We start from the raw sequence: 19,135 nt of genomic DNA, 5'->3' as shown, positions 1-19,135 counted from the left end.
TCGAATTTGTTGATTTTGCTCACTTCGTAGTCAACATAAGGATAATGTAACATTGAACAAGTGATTACACAACATTACTGCAAACAACTGACTACCATTGTCATCTTTTATCTCAGGAAAAAAAAGTAGGGGTATTTTTTTTTTTTTGATTTATTCGCTAAAAGATTTATGTTTTATTTGAGGTAAACAAAGATTGTAAAACGAACTGTCTACAAAATCTGTCAAAGACTGCCATTTCACCCAACCATCATTGGCTAACTGCTCAGCGTTTTTAGCTTTGCCCACAAAGTGCGGGTCTACTATGAGCAAACTTATCTCCTTCGCACTGTAATGTATACCCATAATTCCCTTACTAGAGCAATCTCTATCCCCACCCATCATTATTGGACTGCCAAATTCTATGAAGTGTTGTTTTATAGCATCCGAATACTTCTTTAAATCTTTACCACTAGGTACATGTATAATTTTACTGGGAACTCCGTAACGCTGGTCGATGACGAGGCAGACCTTGAAATAAAATGAAGAAGAGACTAAATGAGAACATGCGGGGAAATACACGGAAATGTACAGTATTAGAATTTTCAAGAGAGTGGTAGCTTTATCAGAAAAAATTTGTTCTCACTTCAAAACTGCCGATCCAGTCTCGTGAGCCAAGAAAAAAGCTCTCCTTGTCTTCTAGACTAATAAGAATCTCTTGGACTTCCCTCAAACTAGGGACAGGCCTAGCAGTTTCCAAATTCTTTATAATCCACGAGATGATAGTTTGCAGAGTTCTGTATCCGCAGCCCCATCCCTGAATAATAATAATAATTTTATGAAGTTACATTAATTCAATGTTACGCTACTTTTATGAGGATTCATGCTTCGCCAAGCGTAGCAATCTCTGCTAACCAGACTGTTTCAGTCAGGTCTTGGAACTCCAGGAAGAAATATTAGTGCACTGGAGTTCAGTTGAGAAAAATACTTCTCATATATTTAGATATTTCGTAAATGGACTATAAATCTGTAGCTCAAGACTAACAATAACTTTTTCCCTTGTTTACAATTGTATTACGCAGGCAGATATGAAAAACGTACTTTTTGTGCATATTTCACATAATATTTAACAACTTTTGAGATCATGTATGACTACGCGACAGATTCAAACATCTAAATTTTATTCACGATATTAAAAATTTATTCGGAACATACGCAGTAAGGATTTTAAGTCGCACAGGGAATTGCGAGACCATGATTCAATGTAAGTAAAAATCTGGTTATTTAACGTAATTGTACATCAATAATAATTGATGTAAGATATAATTGTATAATGAAGTAATGCAGATAATGAGTTTCAGTGATTAAATAATATTTAACAGTGCCATTAACCGTAGTGTAAGTTTCTAAAATATGTACACACGATCCCATTGGTCGTTTCAGATGAAATTACCCAATAGCGTGTCGGGTATTTGTTAACGTTTGCAATGTTGGAAGCTTTGGCTAGAAGTATTCGAGTAAACATAGGGGAATCAGAAACTCACGATTGTACCGCGTTCGAGAATGTTATTGAATAATAGTGTATCACGAGTAACTCGTGTGCAAAAACTTGATTAAATTTGTTTACCCTGTCGTTTACGCCATCGCAGCCGTAATGCCAGTACTCGTATTCGCTCGTGACAAAAAAACTTTCACCGTTCGCCGGTTGTGACAAACCTAAATGCACGTTTTTCAACAAATGGTTCGAATAATCGCTAGCCATTTCAATTATTGCGAATGGTACACGCGAGATCAGCGGTAAAATGTGAAATAATTTCCTGTTATCTCTCTGAGTAATTTGAAAACCGAGCTGCCATGTTTATGAGCTGAGCAACGTAATCCAGCGTCACCTGACACTGACAGCGTTAAGTGCGTCACGACCCACGAATCAACGAACCGATAGCCATGTTGTTATAGTACCTATTCTATCTCGCGAATAATTTTTTTCTCCGAGATGTAATGACTTCTCGGCCAACAAGTATCGCGCTTTTTATACTCGCTGCAAAGTACACGGTATGGGGTTACTTCGCTTGGCGAATAATTCACAGCTCGTTGTACCGCTCAGAACCTGAAAAGTCGACATCCATCGCTGCTTCCAGATTATCGAATGGTGTAGTCTGCTACAGAGAACAAAATGGGCATTGAACATTTGGCCTAAGGTTGAAAAAACACTCGACACCACGATAAGTCGGGACCTTTGCTTAGCCTCATCACAGAGAGTTCGTTTCTCCAGAGTTATGACACTATCGGGAGTCATATAATCCGTAAGTTGATTAGAAAATAATTTCATTACGGTAAACACATTATGCGACTACATATTTTCTTTAACGTTTGACAAAGAGTTTGACAGCTCGAAAAATTTTGCATCTCTATCAATTTTCGGATGAACGTTTACTTTACTTGTAAAAAAATCCCGTAACGCGTATTTTCATTCGTTTTCTAACTCGGAATCTGTTTTCCGTTTATCAATTATACTCAACCTTTCGAACGCAACACTTATCATGGGATCTTAAGAAGGTTATGTTTATACTCGAAATCAATGCAAACTTCTACGCAGTATTTTAGAACTTCTTTGTTCTGTGAATAAATTTATCCAAAGAATTGATTTGCGATAACAAATTTTAGAGTCACATTGTTTATTGACAACAAATTTACCCTACATGAGTGTAATAATTAATCTAAAATTTGCGGTTCTATTCTTCGTTACTGTTTGCATACTTGACATCATTCTCAATATAAACTTATCAGATGATTCATCTGCTGCTTAAGTTGTGATTGGAACAGTTTATTTTTAAATTTATTATGTATTTAGTAAGCAATTTCTTTTGTCTTTCAGAATTCCACCTACGTATTCAATGGGAAACTGTTATGCCTAAAATTTGTATAGAGTCTTTCATTGTGTAAGAAAACAATGTATGGTAACGTAGAATTGGAAACCGTGTCTGAGGTACACTTTCGACGATTACTCGGCACTACGATAGATCCAAACATTAGTTTGGCTATGGGAGAGGAAGATTACTTTTGTAAATTGATTTTATATAAGGAAATTGCAGATTCCAGGTAACTTGTACAGTATTTTAAAATGACGAAATCAAAATAGTTTTACGACAATAAGCCTTCAAGAGCCGAGTCGACCAACAAAACTACATTTCTTACCATTGCTCTAAGGCAACATTTTATTTTCAGAGTGAGAATATGGGACGTTGTAATACTCATTCCAAATTTGATATTTCTCATATTCATCGCTGCAAGATTTAATAGAGCTAGGCTTAAGTTGCGTGCAACTAGCAGTCCAATATACTTAGCATTTTATGGTCTTGTAAGTAACTTTATGAAATTTTACAGCCTCAGAAATTTGTTTCGGTTTTATTAAACCAACATTATTTTCAATACTCAACAGGTTGTAAGTAATATCCTAATCTCAGTAATACGCTGTGTCGTATCAATGACTGTTAACGCAGCAGCAACTGTAGGTGGTTTAGCAGATAAGATTCTATGGGTTACGGTCAGATTCTTCCTACTATCTACAGAAATGAGCGTGGTTATATTCGGCTTAGCTTTCGGTGAGTCGACGCTAATTTCCGCAAAGCAAAAATGTCCACCTTTATTACATATATTTTTATATCAATGTTAATTAATGTTTACTTTTTCAGGACACTTAGACAGTCGCTCTAGTATTCGAAGAGTTTTGCTGGCTACATCTTTTATAGCACTAGCATTCACGATAACTCAAGGTACACTGGAATTGGTTTTACCTGATGACACATTTGAAATACCGAGCAGAAAATTTTATCTTTTCGGTCATGGAGGAATGATGTTCTGGTTCTGCAGCAGTCTTGTGTTCACAACGGTATGAAAAGTTTAAACTGCAGATTGTGCTATACTAAAACTTGACCCAATTTTTTGAAATCTTCTTTACAGATATACTTTCTTATATTAATACTGCCACGAACAAGATTGCGGGATAGACTTGCTTTGCCTAGTAAGTATCTCACTTTAATAATTTACCCTTAACTTGGAAACTCCACTTGCAATACACTAAACCCTCTAGAATACCGATTATATATGTATTAGTCTATTCATTACCTTATGGCATTTCACTTTAGCTAAAAGAAGTTTTTACGTCTACGCGGGTATTTTGGCTTTTGTTGATTTACTACAATCGATAGGAGCAGGTCTGTTGAACTATATGCAGGCTCCTGAAGGGCTTTGTATAGTTGACATCACTGCTGCGCTGTACTTGACTCTATTCACACCATTGGTCTACCACACATTCTTGTCAGAATTGTTTGGGTATGTTATGAGCTTTTCTTTTCAATTGCATAAACATCCATACGGCATTATGCTCTTAACAAACAAATAAATGACTGATTTGAATAATGGCGCAAAAAGTCCCTTGTGTAATGCTTCTGATTTTTATTTATAGCGTCTCCCAGCCAACTCTAATGTTCTCGTACAAGGCACAAGTTGATGATGCTATGGACGAAGATACGGTTTCATTACCTCATCAACAGAGTTTTTCTTCATTGAAAACTGACAGCGACTACATATATCAGGTCCATACTCCATTTATTCATATGCCGCTATTCGACTCAACGCTATCGAAATCTTCTTCCATTTCTAAACATAGATCAAATTACTCATTAGCGGCTGGGCAGGTTCTTGTAAAAAATTGGTCGGGTAAATCTATTTCTCAGGTTGAATTAAATGCTGGTTCAACCTCTAAAGGACTCGATGAACGTCAACGTGCTCTGAAAACTGGGTACAAAAGCAGTCTCACATTCCCAAAGTTAAAATACTCACCACTGAGTACGCCCAATTTGAATGTCTGTCATTCAGCATTGGATTTAAAGTCGGATTTGAAAAACCATCAAGACGTAACCAGTGTTTCAAATTACACGCTTTCTCCAACAGCCAGTAATTTAATTTATTCACCGGAATGTCGCGATAGTAATGTCAACTTGTTTTCACCATCGAATGACAATGATCTTAAAAATTTTCCTACCGAAACTAAATCTACTGCCAACATTACATCGGTTGCGCTAGCGTCCGAAACTGTTGATTATTCTCGTCCGAAATCTGAAATATTCAAGAGCAGAGGACTTCCTGCTTACCAATTCTTTGAACAAGATGCTGTAGTTAATTCTAGATCATCAGTCAGCAGTGAAATGTTGGGATTCGATAATGCTGATTCTGTGTTACATTCTGGAGAACTACAGAAACGTAGCTCCAACATGTTTAGAAATTATGTGGGTAATTTGTCAGAATCGAATTTGTTGCTACGCAAGGATAAAAAACCAATTTCCATTAACATTCCATCAACCAGTATAAATACAGCGTTATTAAACGATGAAGAATTTACAAACTTGGATCAGATTAAACCGTCTACAAGTGGTTCGAAAATTGAATCGTTGAATACCAGTTCAAAGTCATTAGGGCAAACGAAAAGCACAACTAGTGTTTTGAGTATAGGTAATGAAGGAAATTTAAAAAAATTTTCACCACACAAACAGAGCAGTTTCAAAGATCAAAACTTTTCAATTCTGCATTTGAACCCAGTGAAATTAGAAACTGCATCAATTCCTGATTCACAAACGTTGGTAGAAGATTCAGAAATAAGTTCCTTTGCTTCTGCACAATCCCAGAATACTGATTTATCCTTTTTTTCCGCGAATAACTCATTCGACAATACCACCAGTGATGTGAAAATTTCCAACTCGTCATTACAAAATTCTAAATCGACAACATCTTACAGTTTTAATAACTCTGATGATAATTCCAAAAACTCAACTAGCTTAAGCGATTATCTGAAATTATTCAACGCCCCGCCAAAACATACAGATTGATAGTCTCCTTTGTATAGTGGCTATTAAATGTTGCACAATCTTCAAGTCTTGTAAATATATCATTATTCAACGTACACATTGCTTTGGTTATGTTCCTAAGGTTTTAATTAAACTTGTATATAACATAATTATTATACTCAATGCCTAACTGAAGTAAGCATGAATTTTTCTATGAAAATCAGGTACTAGTGATGGTTGATGGTTGTATTATTTTTAAAAAATATGCACAGTTTGGTAGAGTAAGAGTATATAATGCGGTAAAGAATCGTTTTTTACTGACTTTGGATTTGGGGTGTGAATTGTAAATAATCGAATGAATGTTGACTTATAAGAAGGCAACCTATTGTACCATATTTCACAGCCCAGATAAAAATGATTAGATGCACAACTCTCTGCTAGTGATCAAATATTTTTTATTACCATTGTATTTAGATTTAGCATGCGACGTTCATTTTATTAAACGTATTATTGTAGCTATCATTCTCGTTTTATTAATTCACACTAATTTTATATTAAACAAACATTAACATTTGAACTTTTAACCCATTTCTCAAATCAAACAGGTAAGAAACAGGTTTCGAAAGATTAGAAAGAAATTTGGCATGCTTCGCTTTAGTAAAAATAACATTCCTTCAGAATCAAACGGACCAGTAATGCTTAATCTGGCTACTAATGTCACAAAAAATGGGACGAGTCTCTTCGTAATGAAAACAATCACAAGCTCATTTTATAGTTTCGTCTTTGCTTTTTTTTAAATACCCGTAAACTTATTTTGCCAGACATTGTACTATATCTGCATACAGTCAAATACGTTTGATCATTTTCACAAACGAAAAAGAAACTGATCGTGATGTTTACGAAACAGCGTCATTTCCTTTTAAATCTGATTCTTGAACTGAGGTAGTAACAAGTGGTATAAACATATCGATAAACACACTGTAATAGCGGCCTAATCCTAGATAGATATTTACAGATGCTCGATGTATTTTTTTCCGCTGACCATTCGATTTCGTATAGTTGTTTTTCTCACGTTATAAGGATGCTGAATATTGCTCAGGGATTAGCGTTTGTGAAATTGACGGGATATTTTTCAAAACTGTTGAATTCGCCTTGATTGATTCCAAAGCAGAATATTCTTCTGTTTGCAGAACAACAGTGTTTATGATTCAACTCAATTTGACACTGGTGCTACCCCGGTGAATCCGTTGTACGCTGCTTCCTTGCAAAGTCCAGACAGCATAACGGGGTACAGTATAGATAGTCAAGATGCTCACACCCATAACAACGGCTATCAACAATAAAAGTACGTTTTAATATGTAAGGAGCGTAAGAATTGCTGATAAAGTCTTTACCTTGAGACTATAATTTTGACGTATCAGAGTGATGAGTTGGAATTATAGACAGAAATAATCTTTCATGTCATAGTGTGTAATTGTAGGACAAATTTGTACCATATTCTGTTTGGATGAACAAACAAATTTCCTACGATATTTATACTTTTGCTGTTATTGATAACAAAAATTGTATTTTTTGTCTAAGCTGTGGAAGAAACCTCGGCGTGTTTTTATTTTCTATTTTTAACTAAACTTAAATTTTTTGTAACACTTAGCAGTGATTTGCTGCTATCGTTGCTGGGACAAAAGAACAAAGTGTCGAGTTACTACCTTGGTCGAATTAAGTGCGGATAATTTTACCCTCTATCTGCTTCTATATTCTTGAACTAACAATAAGGATGCACAAATAACATTCTGCCAAAGTGCATTGGTAAGCTGCTGTTTCTTATTTGAACTACCGAGTACTTGTGGTTGAAGTATGAAAGATTCGCACAAGATTCTCACATTCAAAAATTACGTGCATCGTACTTCAAGTCTATCCATGATTCTTTGATATTAAATTGTTAGCTATAAACCAATGCTTTATGAGTATTAATTGTTCTAAGATTTTTTTCCCTCTGCAAGGAATCTAGTCGTTAGTCAAGTGACTGAAGTAATGCATAACTGGATCTTTTACTGTATAGAACTTACAGAATGTACTAGAGTGTAAATATGGAAAAAGATTTTGATTTCTGATTAAACAGTAGAATATGAATTTCGATTTGAATTGATTGTTCAGTGATAGTACACTTCAAATACATATTTGTATATATATATGTACACAGTTTATTTGGTAACGTTGATGATATATAAGTATAATATCTTTCTAAGAATACTTTATTCTGCAACCATTGCTTTGTTTAGAATTTATGAGTTGACGTTTACTGGGGTGAACAAATGTAAGTTTTAGTTTAAGATGCTATTAATATTTCTATTTTAGGTATTATAATGGTTCTCAGGCAACTTCAAACAATTGTATAAGGTGAATGCACCGGTTATCGTCACTGAATCAGTAACTGGTAGACATGCGTTAGGATATATCTACAAGTAAGTCGTCAGCCCCTGTATTTGAAGAGCACTGTTGATTACTAGTTCGGTAACAGGTATTAATGCATTACCCCTGATAAGTGATTATATTGACTGTGGAAATAGCACTAGACTATGTACTCGATATAGTTATCGGCAGGTTATATTCATCTTCAATCGTGCTTTCAATATGTTTTCAAATTATGCGGTTCTGCTCTAGCTCTAACTTCGGGGGACTATGGGATTGAGGAATTATTTCGGTGTTTCATTGTTAAATCCTTACAGACAAAAATTATCGATCGTGTAAAAATACCATCGTTAACTATTGAAAAGTGTTCAAAAACTGTTCAAATGCTGTTTTAGAATAGTTATTTCTCGGTTTTACACATTTTATGTAAATCTAAGTTTGGATTAAGTTGGAGATTCACGAATCAGGAGTGCAAGTTGTGAATGCAAAAAGCAACGAATAAAAAACGATTATATAGATGAATACATTTTTATTGAAGATCTTACTGGTCAGATCTGATTAAATGCGAATGATTCTACCATGTTATAATAAAGCTCAATTGCAATTGTAGCATGATCTTGAGTGAAAGAGATATTACTTGAGATTATGGGTATACGAAAGTATACCACATATATATACACCAAATACATGTATGTATGAAAGTGGTTGAAATTTCACCTTTTTATGTTAGAAAATGATAGAGTTAAGAAATATTTAGTTAGAATATTCATTATAAAAACTAATCAGAAATGTACATGAAATAGACATCACACGTAATTGCCAAACCGTGGGGTGAAGTACTAAAAGATAATGAAAATACAAACATATAACATAAGGCATAAGAATAATGACTTTTCTTAAATACAATCCAATTTTCAAATGTCATCGAATTCGGAATTATACTTGAATGTATACATGGTATGAACAATTAATACATGACGCATGTACTAATAGTCAATACAAATTATGATACCTATTGCATACAACGGATGTGTAAGAATACCGTGAAATTCTAAAGGCTAATCCTGAAGTCAGTAATCTACGAACTGTTGCAAAATGGTGTGGGAATCGAAATATAGTAATATACGACGTTTTATTACCGATTAATTACCCAGCCCATCCAAAAATTTTGTGTCCGTGAACTAGTGAATAAGACAGTCCTATCATTAGCTTAGAAACCATATTATATTACTCAGAATATATGTAAGAATTTAGATTCAGCAACTACCACCAGGATTGTAATACACATAAGTCACACGGCGATATTCCTTGTTTTCAGTCTCACCGGATCAAATTCATTAGCGTAGTTTACTGATTTCTTCAAAAACAAGTTATATGTAAAGGTCAAAACATCGCAACATGATGAAAATTTATTTGCAATAGGTTCATCCTCGTTGAGTTCCAAAAGTTTAATATATGTTTTTACAATTATTAAATGCTTCGTAACTTGTAACAATGTGAGAAATCCCAGCTAATCGTAAGATAAATTGTGCAGATTGGGATATCACAGCGCGAGGTCTCGAGATTTTCAATGATCGTGTTATTTTGCATTTTTAAATGTGTACAATGTAATGATAGAAATGTTAAATGAATTCTAATACTCGATATCTTCTATCCATGCTATTTTCCTACTTTTGCAATCAACACGATTATTAATTGTAATCTGATTGAATAGTAAGATATGAAAATAATTGAAGGTGTATAATTCAACCATAAATCACAAACGTGATTATATTTGAGTGATCTTCGGTGTACTGTGAACTATACTAAAAGAATCCATCCATTCTGTACATATAATATATAATATGATGTATACTTTACTGTGAATTCGTAACCTTCATGATATACCCTGATATTTCAACACATGAAACTCAGATATGTCAGTTGAGTATTCATTGATTATAAGTTGCCCTTCTATGAAGAATAATGTTCAGTTATTCTTGCTATGTATTTGACTATATTATAAACCCTCCGTGTGAACAATGTTTCTTACACCTTTTGTCTGCACACGTTTTAAAAGTATTCTATGCTTTCAAAAAATTAGAAAATGATTCAGGGCTTCTTCTCAGTGTTAATTCATTATCTATAAGTTTGCAGAATTTTTGATTCAGGTTACGATCGTTTCCTGTACAACCACGTATTATTATACAACTAAATATGATTTCGATCACAGCATGCATTTTTATAAAGAGATCAATAAATTGCGTTTCACGATTCTGGACAAATTATCAAGGGAGATTTCCGACATCATTAATGCAAAACAACGTACAAAGCAATTTCTTCATCAAATTCGTCTCCGAAGAATCATGAAGAAGCTTGTTTCTAAAACCAAAAGTTTTTGGCTGACGAAATTGGTAAAAAAAAAAGTAACCCCTTTGGATTCTGTCAGTCAAAAACTTGTCGATGATGGATATTGATGAAATTGTCGTTTTCTGAGTTCCCGATGGTCCAATTTGTCAGGAGAGGGTCATACCAATCAAATTTACGATCAAAAGTTTCTAGTCGGAAAATTGGCAAAAAAGTAAGGCTAAACCCTTTGCATTTTTGGCGAAAATTCTCGCGATTGTGAAAAGTGCTGGAATAAAGTCTTCTATGGACTATTCCGACGTGATTTTGCGAGAGAAATCGATTGGGCGCAGTCCCAATACGCTGCGATCAACGCAACGCAAGTTACAGGCAAAAAACGAGAACCTGTGTTTGAGACATTTTTCAGCAGGTGCCTTTTCGCTCGCCATTTCTCTCCTGTTGGTCCTACGCTCTTTTTGCTGCGATTTCTGAGTTCCTGAGGGTCCGATTAGTCAGATGAGGGTCATTTAAATCAAATCTGAGACCAAAAGTTTTTTGCCCAAAAAAAAAGTAAGGCTGACCCCTTTCCATTTTTGGCGAAAATTTTCGCGATTTTCAAAAGTGCTGAAAATGATTAATTGTTGCACTATTCCGACGTGATTTTGCGAGAGAAATCGATTGGGCGCAGTCCCAATACGCTGCGATCAACGCATCAAAAGTTACAGCCAAAAAACCAGAACCTCAATTTTCGACATTTTCAGCAGGTACTTTTTCGCTCGCCATTTCTCTCCTGTTGGTCCTACGCTCTTTTTGCTGCGATTTCTGAGTTCCTGAGGGTCCAATTAGTCAGATGAGGGTCATTTAGATCGAATCTGAGACCAAAAGTTTTTTGCCCAAAAAAAAAGTAAGGCTAACCCCTTTGCATTTTTGGCGAAAATGTTCGCGATTTTGAAAAGTGCCGGAATAAAGTCTTCTATGGACTGTTCCGACGTGATTTTGCGAGAGAAATCGATTGGGCGCAGTCCCAATACGCTGCGATCAACGCAACGCAAGTTACAGGCAGAAAACGAGAACCTGTGTTTAGGACATTTTTCAGGAGGTGCCTTTTCGCTCGCCATTTCTCTCCTGTTCGTCCTACGCTCTTTTTGCTGCGATTTCTGAGTTCCTGAGGGTCCGATTGGTCAGATGAGGGTCATTTAAATGAAATCTGAGACCAAAAGTTTTTTGCCCAAAAAAAAAGTAAGGCTAACCCCTTTCCATTTTTGGCGAAAATTTTCGCGATTTTCAAAAGTGCTGAATATGATTAATTGTTGCACTATTCCGACGTGATTTTGCGAGAGAAATCGATTGGGCGCAGTCCCAATACGCTGCGATCAACGCATCAAAAGTTACAGCCAAAAAACCAGAACCTCAATTTTCGACATTTTCAGCAGGTACTTTTTCGCTCGCCATTTCTCTCCTGTTGGTCCTACGCTCTTTTTGCTGCGATTTCTGAGTTCCTGAGGGTCCAATTAGTCAGATGAGGGTCATTTAGATCGAATCTGAGACCAAAAGTTTGTTGCCCAAAAAAAAAGTAAGGCTAACCCCATTGCATTTTTGGCGAAAATTTTCGCGATTTTGAAAAGTGCTGGAATAAAGTCTTCTATGGACTATTCCGACGTGATTTTGCGAGAGAAATCGATTGGGCGCAGTCCCAATACGCTGCGATCAACGCAACGCAAGTTACAGGCAAAAAATGAGAACCTGTGTTTAGGACATTTTTCAGGAGGTGCCTTTTCGCTCGCCATTTCTCTCCTGTTGGTCCTACGCTCTTTTCGCTGCGATATCTGAGTTCCTGAGGGTCCAATTGGTCGGATAAGGGTCATTTAAATCGAATCTGAGACCAAAAGTTTTTTGCCCAAAAAAAACGTAAGGCTAACCCCTTTGCATTTTTGGCGAAAATTTTCGCGATTTTGAAAAGTGCCGGAATAAAGTCTTCTATGGACTGTTCCGACGTGATTTTGCGAGAGAAATCGATTGGGCGCAGTCCCAATACGCTGCGATCAACGCAACGCAAGTTACAGGCAAAAAACGAGAACCTGTGTTTAAGACATTTTTCAGCAGGTGCCTTTTCGCTCGCCATTTCTCTCCTGTTGGTCCTACGCTCTTTTCGCTGCGATATCTGAGTTCCTGAGGGTCCATTTGGTCGAATAAGGGTCATTAAAATCGAATCTGCGACCAAAAGTTTTTTGCCCAAAAAAAAAGTAAGGCTAACCCCTTTCCATTTTTGGCGAAAATTTTGGCGATTTTCAAAAGTGCTGAAAATGATTAATTGTTGCACTATTCCGACGTGATTTTGCGAGAGAAATCGATTGGGCGCAGTCCCAATACGCTGCGATCAACGCATCAAAAGTTACAGCCAAAAAACCAGAACCTCAATTTTCGACATTTTCAGCAGGTACTTTTTCGCTCGCCATTTCTCTCCTGTTGGTCCTACGCTCTTTTTGCTGCGATTTCTGAGTTCCTAAGGGTCCAATTAGTCAGATGTGGGTCATTTAGATCGAATCTGAGACCAAAAGTTTTTTGCCCAAAAAAAAAGTAAGGCTAACCCCTTTGCATTTTTGGCGAAAATTTTCGCGATTTTGAAAAGTGCTGGAATGAAGACTTCTATGGACTATTCCGACGTGATTTTGCGAGAGAAATCGATTGGGCGCAGTCCCAATACGCTGCGATCAACGCAACGCGTGTTACAGGCAAAAAACGAGAACCTGTGTTTAAGACATTTTTCAGCAGGTGCCTTTTCGCTCGCCATTTCTCTCCTGTTGGTCCTACGCTCTTTTCGCTGCGATATCTGAGTTCCTGAGGGTCCATTTGGTCCAATAAGGGTCATTAAAATCGAATCTGCGACCAAAAGTTTTTTGCCCAAAAAAAAAGTAAGGCTAACCCCTTTGCATTTTTGGCGAAAATTTTCGCGATTTTGAAAAGTGCTGGAATAAGGACTTCTATGGACTATTCCGACGTGATTTTGCGAGAGAAATCGATTGGGCGCAGTCCCAATACGCTGCGATCAACGCAACGCAAGTTACAGGCAAAAAACGAGAACCTGTGTTTAAGACATTTTTCAGCAGGTGCCTTTTCGCTCGCCATTTCTCTCCTGTTGGTCCTACGCTCTTTTCGCTGCGATATCTGAGTTCCTGAGGGTCCAATTGGTCGGATGAGGGTCATTCAAATCGAATCTGAAACCAAAAGTTTTTTGCCCAAAAAAAACGTAAGGCTAACCCCTTTGCATTTTTGGCGAAAATTTTCGCGATTTTGAAAAGTGCCGGAATAAAGTCTTCTATGGACTATTCCGACGTGATTTTGCGAGAGAAATCGATTGGGCGCAGTCCCAATACGCTGCGATCAACGCAACGCAAGTTACAGGCAAAAAACGAGAACCTGTGTTTAAGACATTTTTCAGCAGGTGCCTTTTCGCTCGCCATTTCTCTCCTGTTGGTCCTACGCTCTTTTCGCTGCGATATCTGAGTTCCTGAGGGTCCAATTGGTCGGATGAGGGTCATTCAAATCGAATCTGAAACCAAAAGTTTTTTGCCCAAAAAAAACGTAAGGCTAACCCCTTTGCATTTTTGGCGAAAATTTTCGCGATTTTGAAAAGTGCCGGAATAAAGTCTTCTATGGACTATTCCGACGTGATTTTGCGAGAGAAATCGATTGGGCGCAGTCCCAATACGCTGCGATCAACGCAACGCAAGTTACAGGCAAAAAACGAGAACCTGTGTTTAAGACATTTTTCAGCGGGTGCTTTTTCGCTCGCCATTTCTCTCCTGTTGGTCCTACGCTCTTTTCGCTGCGATATCTGAGTTCCTGAGGGTCCATTTGGTCGAATAAGGGTCATTAAAATCGAATCTGCGACCAAAAGTTTTTTGCCCAAAAAAAAAGTAAGGCCTTTGCATTTTTGGCGAAAATTTTCGCGATTTTGAAAAGCGCTGGAATAAAGTCTTCTATGGACTATTCCGACGTGATTTTGCGAGAGAAATCGATTGGGCGCAGTCCCAATACGCTGCGATCAACGCAACGCAAGTTACAGGCAAAAAACGAGAACCTGTGTTTAAGACATTTTTCAGCGGGTGCTTTTTCGCTCGCCATTTCTCTCCTGTTGGTCCTACGCTCTTTTCGCTGCGATATCTGAGTTCCTGAGGGTCCATTTGGTCGAATAAGGGTCATTAAAATCGAATCTGCGACCAAAAGTTTTTTGCCCAAAAAAAAAGTAAGGCCTTTGCATTTTTGGCGAAAATTTTCGCGATTTTGAAAAGCGCTGGAATAAAGTCTTCTATGGACTATTCCGACGTGATTTTGCGAGAGAAATCGATTGGGCGCAGTCCCAATACGCTGCGATCAACGCAACGCAAGTTACAGGCAAAAAACGAGAACCTGTGTTTAAGACATTTTTCAGCAGGTGCCTTTTCGCTCGCCATTTCTCTCCTGTTGGTCCTACGCTCTTTTCGCTGCGATATCTGAGTTCCTGAGGGTCCAATTGGTCGGATAAGGGTCATTAAAATCGAATCTGAGACCAAAAGTTTTTTGCCCAAAAAAAAAGTAAGGCTAACCCCTTTGCATTTTTGGCGAAAATTTTCGCGATTTTGAAAAGTGCTGGAATAAAGTCTTCTATGGACTATTCCGACGTGATTTTGCGAGAGAAATCGATTGGGCGCAGTCCCAATACGCTGCGATCAACGCATCAAAAGTTACAGCCAAAAAACCAGAACCTCAATTTGCGACATTTTCAGCAGGTACTTTTTCGCTCGCCATTTCTCTCCTGTTGGTCCTACGCTCTTTTTGCTGCGATTTCTGAGTTCCTGAGGGTCCAATTAGTCAGATGAGGGTCATTTAGATCGAATCTGAGACCAAAAGTTTTTTGCCCAAAAAAAAAGTAAGGCTAACCCCTTTGCATTTTTGGCGAAAATTTTCGCGATTTTGAAAAGTGCTGGAATAAAGTCTTCTATGGACTATTCCGACGTGATTTTGCGAGAGAAATCGATTGGGCGCAGTCCCAATACGCTGCGATCAACGCAACGCAAGTTACAGGCAAAAAACGAGAACCTGTGTTTAAGACATTTTTCAGCAGGTGCCTTTTCGCTCGCCATTTCTCTCCTGTTGGTCCTACGCTCTTTTCGCTGCGATATCTGAGTTCCTGAGGGTCCAATTGGTCGGATGAGGGTCATTTAAATCGAATCTGAAACCAAAAGTTTTTTGCCCAAAAAAAACGTAAGGCTAACCCCTTTGCATTTTTGGCGAAAATTTTCGCGATTTTGAAAAGCGCCGGAATAAAGTCTTCTATGGACTATTCCGACGTGATTTTGCGAGAGAAATCGATTGGGCGCAGTCCCAATACGCTGCGATCAACGCAACGCAAGTTACAGGCAGAAAACGAGAACCTGTGTTTAGGACATTTTTCAGGAGGTGCCTTTTCGCTCGCCATTTCTCTCCTGTTCGTCCTACGCTCTTTTTGCTGCGATTTCTGAGTTCCTGAGGGTCCGATTAGTCAGATGAGGGTCATTTAAATGAAATCTGAGACCAAAAGTTTTTTGCCCAACAAAAAAGTAAGGCTAACCCCTTTCCATTTTTGGCGAAAATTTTCGCGATTTTCAAAAGTGCTGAAAATGATTAATTGTTGCACTATTCCGACGTGATTTTGCGAGAGAAATCGATTGGGCGCAGTCCCAATACGCTGCGATCAACGCATCAAAAGTTACAGCCAAAAAACCAGAACCTCAATTTTCGACATTTTCAGCAGGTACTTTTTCGCTCGCCATTTCTCTCCTGTTGGTCCTACGCTCTTTTTGCTGCGATTTCTGAGTTCCTGAGGGTCCAATTAGTCAGATGAGGGTCATTTAGATCGAATCTGAGACCAAAAGTTTTTTGCCCAAAAAAAAAGTAAGGCTAACCCCTTTGCATTTTTGGCGAAAATTTTCGCGATTTTGAAAAATGCTGGAATAAAGTCTTCTATGGACTATTCCGACGTGATTTTGCGAGAGAAATCGATTGGGCGCAGTCCCAATACGCTGCGATCAACGCAACGCAAGTTACAGGCAAAAAATGAGAACCTGTGTTTAGGACATTTTTCAGGAGGTGCCTTTTCGCTCGCCATTTCTCCCCTGTTCGTCCTACGCTCTTTTCGCTGCGATATCTGAGTTCCTGAGGGTCCAATTGGTCGGATAAGGGTCATTTAAATCGAATCTGAGACCAAAAGTTTTTTGCCCAAAAAAAACGTAAGGCTAACCCCTTTGCATTTTTGGCGAAAATTTTCGCGATTTTGAAAAGTGCTGGAATGAAGACTTCTATGGACTATTCCGACGTGATTTTGCGAGAGAAATCGATTGGGCGCAGTCCCAATACGCTGCGATCAACGCAACGCGTGTTACAGGCAAAAAACGAGAACCTGTGTTTAAGACATTTTTCAGCAGGTGCCTTTTCGCTCGCCATTTCTCTCCTGTTGGTCCTACGCTCTTTTCGCTGCGATATCTGAGTTCCTGAGGGTCCATTTGGTCCAATAAGGGTCATTAAAATCGAATCTGCGACCAAAAGTTTTTTGCCCAAAAAAAAAGTAAGGCTAACCCCTTTGCATTTTTGGCGAAAATTTTCACGATTTTGAAAAGTGCTGGAATATAGTCTTCTATGGACTATTCCGACGTGATTTTGCGAGAGAAATCGATTGGGCGCAGTCCCAATACGCTGCGATCAACGCAACGCGTGTTACAGGCAAAAAACGAGAACCTGTGTTTAAGACATTTTTCAGCAGGTGCCTTTTCGCTCGCCATTTCTCTCCTGTTGGTCCTACGCTCTTTTCGCTGCGATATCTGAGTTCCTGAGGGTCCAATTGGTCGGATAAGGGTCATTTAAATCGAATCTGAGACCAAAAGTTTTTTGCCCAAAAAAAAAGTAAGGCTAACCCCTTTCCATTTTTGGCGAAAATTTTCGCGATTTTCAAAAGTGCTAAAAATGATTAATTGTTGCACTATTCCGACGTGATTTTGCGAGAGAAATCGATTGGGCGCAGTCCCAATACGCTGCGATCAACGCATCAAAAGTTACAGCCAAAAAACCAGAACCTCAATTTTCGACATTTTCAGCAGGTACTTTTTCGCTCGCCATTTCTCTCCTGTTGGTCCTACGCTCTTTTTGCTGCGATATCTGAGTTCCTGAGGGTCCAATTGGTCGGATAAGGGTCATTTAAATCGAATCTGAGACCAAAAGTTTTTTGCCCAAAAAAAACGTAACCCCTTTGCATTTTTGGCGAAAATTTTCGCGATTTTGAAAAGTGCTGGAATAAAGTCTTCTATGGACTCTTCCGACCTGATTTCGCGAGAGAAATCGATTGGGCGCAGTCCCAATACGCTGCGATCAACGCAACGCAAGTCACAGGCAAAAAACGAGAACCTGTGTTTAAGACATTTTTCAGCAGGTGCCTTTTCGCTCGCCATTTCTCTCCTGTTGGTCCTACGCTCTTTTCGCTGCGATATCTGAGTTCCTGAGGGTTCAATTGGTCGGATAAGGGTCATTTAGATCGAATCTGAGACCAAAAGTTTTTTGCCCAAAAAAAAAGTAAGGCTAACCCCTTTGCATTTTTGGCGAAAATTTTCGCGATTTTGAAAAGTGCTGGAATAAATACTTCTATGGACTATTCCGACGTGATTTTGCGAGAGAAATCGATTGGGCGCAGTCCCAATACGCTGCGATCAACGCAACGCAAGTTACAGGCAAAAAACGAAAACCTGTGTTTAGGACATTTTTCAGGAGGTGCCTTTTCGCTCGCCATTTCTCTCCTGTTGGTCCTACGCTCTTTTCGCTGCGATATCTGAGTTCCTGAGGGTCCAATTGGTCGGATAAGGGTCATTTAAATCGAATCTGAGACCAAAAGTTTTTTGCCCAAAAAAAACGTAACCCCTTTGCATTTTTGGCGAAGATTCTTGCGATTTTGAAAAGTGCTGGAATAAAGTCTTCTATGGACTATTCCGACGTGATTTTGCGAGAGAAATCGATTGGGCGCAGTCCCAATACGCTGCGATCAACGCAACGCAAGTTACAGGCAAAAAACGAAAACCTGTGTTTAAGACATTTTTCAGGAGGTGCCTTTTCGCTCGCCATTTCTCTCCTGTTGGTCCTACGCTCTTTTCGCTGCGATATCTGAGTTCCTGAGGGTCCAATTGGTCGGATAAGGGTCATTTAAATCGAATCTGAGACCAAAAGTTTTTTGCCCAAAAAAAACGTAACCCCTTTGCATTTTTGGCGAAGATTCTTGCGATTTTGAAAAGTGCTGGAATAAAGTCTTCTATGGACTATTCCGACGTGATTTTGCGACAGAAATCGATTGGGCGCAGTCCCAATACGCTGCGATCAACGCAACGCAAGTTACAGGCAAAAAACAAGAACCTGTGTTTAAGACATTTTTCAGGAGGTGCCTTTTCGCTCGCCATTTCTCTCCTGTTGGTCCTACGCTCTTTTTGCTGCGATTTCTGAGTTCCTGAGGGTCCAATTAGTCAGATGAGGGTCATTTAAATCAAATCTGAGACCAAAAGTTTTTCGCCCAAAAAAAAAGTAAGGCT

The 19,135-nt window shown here is 38.3% G+C and overlaps 2 protein-coding genes across 9 annotated transcripts; one reads left to right on the top strand and one right to left on the bottom strand.

Moving 5' to 3' along the window:
* Positions 1 to 145: 145 nt before the first annotated feature.
* On the bottom strand, positions 146 to 1,738 carry LOC124297411 (ufm1-specific protease 1). Of its 2 annotated transcripts, none has more exons than XM_046748412.1 (3): positions 1,604 to 1,738; positions 623 to 793; positions 146 to 507 (listed from the first exon to the last, which is right to left on the bottom strand). In XM_046748412.1, exons 1-3 carry the CDS (start codon positions 1,736 to 1,738, stop codon positions 151 to 153), a joined length of 663 nt encoding a protein of 220 aa, XP_046604368.1. In that variant the 3' UTR covers positions 146 to 150. The 2 variants fall into 2 exon arrangements, with proteins under 2 accessions (XP_046604368.1, XP_046604375.1); XM_046748419.1 differs by lacking the exon at positions 1,604 to 1,738 and adding an exon at positions 1,078 to 1,166.
* Positions 1,102 to 8,750, top strand: LOC124297381 (transmembrane protein adipocyte-associated 1 homolog). 7 transcript variants are annotated; one of them, XM_046748391.1, is made up of 10 exons: positions 2,091 to 2,279; positions 2,852 to 3,075; positions 3,184 to 3,334; positions 3,416 to 3,578; positions 3,669 to 3,865; positions 3,937 to 3,997; positions 4,122 to 4,308; positions 4,442 to 4,571; positions 7,010 to 7,164; positions 7,471 to 8,750. In XM_046748391.1, the coding sequence occupies exons 2-9, from the start codon at positions 2,927 to 2,929 to the stop codon at positions 7,160 to 7,162; spliced, it is 1,191 nt and encodes a 396-aa protein (XP_046604347.1). In that variant the 5' UTR covers positions 2,091 to 2,279; positions 2,852 to 2,926; the 3' UTR covers positions 7,163 to 7,164; positions 7,471 to 8,750. The 7 variants fall into 7 exon arrangements, with proteins under 7 accessions (XP_046604316.1, XP_046604355.1, XP_046604347.1 ...); XM_046748360.1 differs by lacking the exons at positions 7,010 to 7,164; positions 7,471 to 8,750 and adding an exon at positions 1,102 to 1,240 and having other exon boundaries at positions 2,115 to 2,279; positions 4,442 to 6,988; XM_046748399.1 differs by having other exon boundaries at positions 1,892 to 2,279; positions 3,202 to 3,334; positions 7,010 to 8,750.
* The last annotated feature ends 10,385 nt before the right edge of the window (positions 8,751 to 19,135 follow it).

This window comes from Neodiprion virginianus, chromosome 1 (assembly GCF_021901495.1).
Source record: "Neodiprion virginianus isolate iyNeoVirg1 chromosome 1, iyNeoVirg1.1, whole genome shotgun sequence".
Classification (NCBI taxonomy): Eukaryota; Metazoa; Arthropoda; class Insecta; order Hymenoptera; family Diprionidae; genus Neodiprion; species Neodiprion virginianus.
Note: the sequence above shows the minus strand (reverse complement) of the source record. Positions and strands in the feature narration are given on the sequence as shown.

Excerpts from the sequence above, each read along its gene's own strand:
- LOC124297411 (XM_046748412.1), bottom strand. The coding sequence starts at position 1,738 with ATGGCTAGCGATTATTCGAACCATTTGTTGAAAAACGTGCATTTAGGT. Across the intron at positions 794-1,603 it reads GCGATGGCGTAAACGACAGG|GGATGGGGCTGCGGATACAG; the intron begins GTAAACAAATTT and ends ATTATTATTCAG. Across the intron at positions 508-622 it reads ACTGGATCGGCAGTTTTGAA|GTCTGCCTCGTCATCGACCA; the intron begins GTGAGAACAAAT and ends TTTTATTTCAAG.
- LOC124297381 (XM_046748360.1), top strand. The coding sequence starts at position 2,927 with ATGTATGGTAACGTAGAATTGGAAACCGTGTCTGAGGTACACTTTCGA. Across the intron at positions 3,335-3,415 it reads ACTTAGCATTTTATGGTCTT|GTTGTAAGTAATATCCTAAT; the intron begins GTAAGTAACTTT and ends AATACTCAACAG. Across the intron at positions 3,866-3,936 it reads GCAGTCTTGTGTTCACAACG|ATATACTTTCTTATATTAAT; the intron begins GTATGAAAAGTT and ends TCTTCTTTACAG.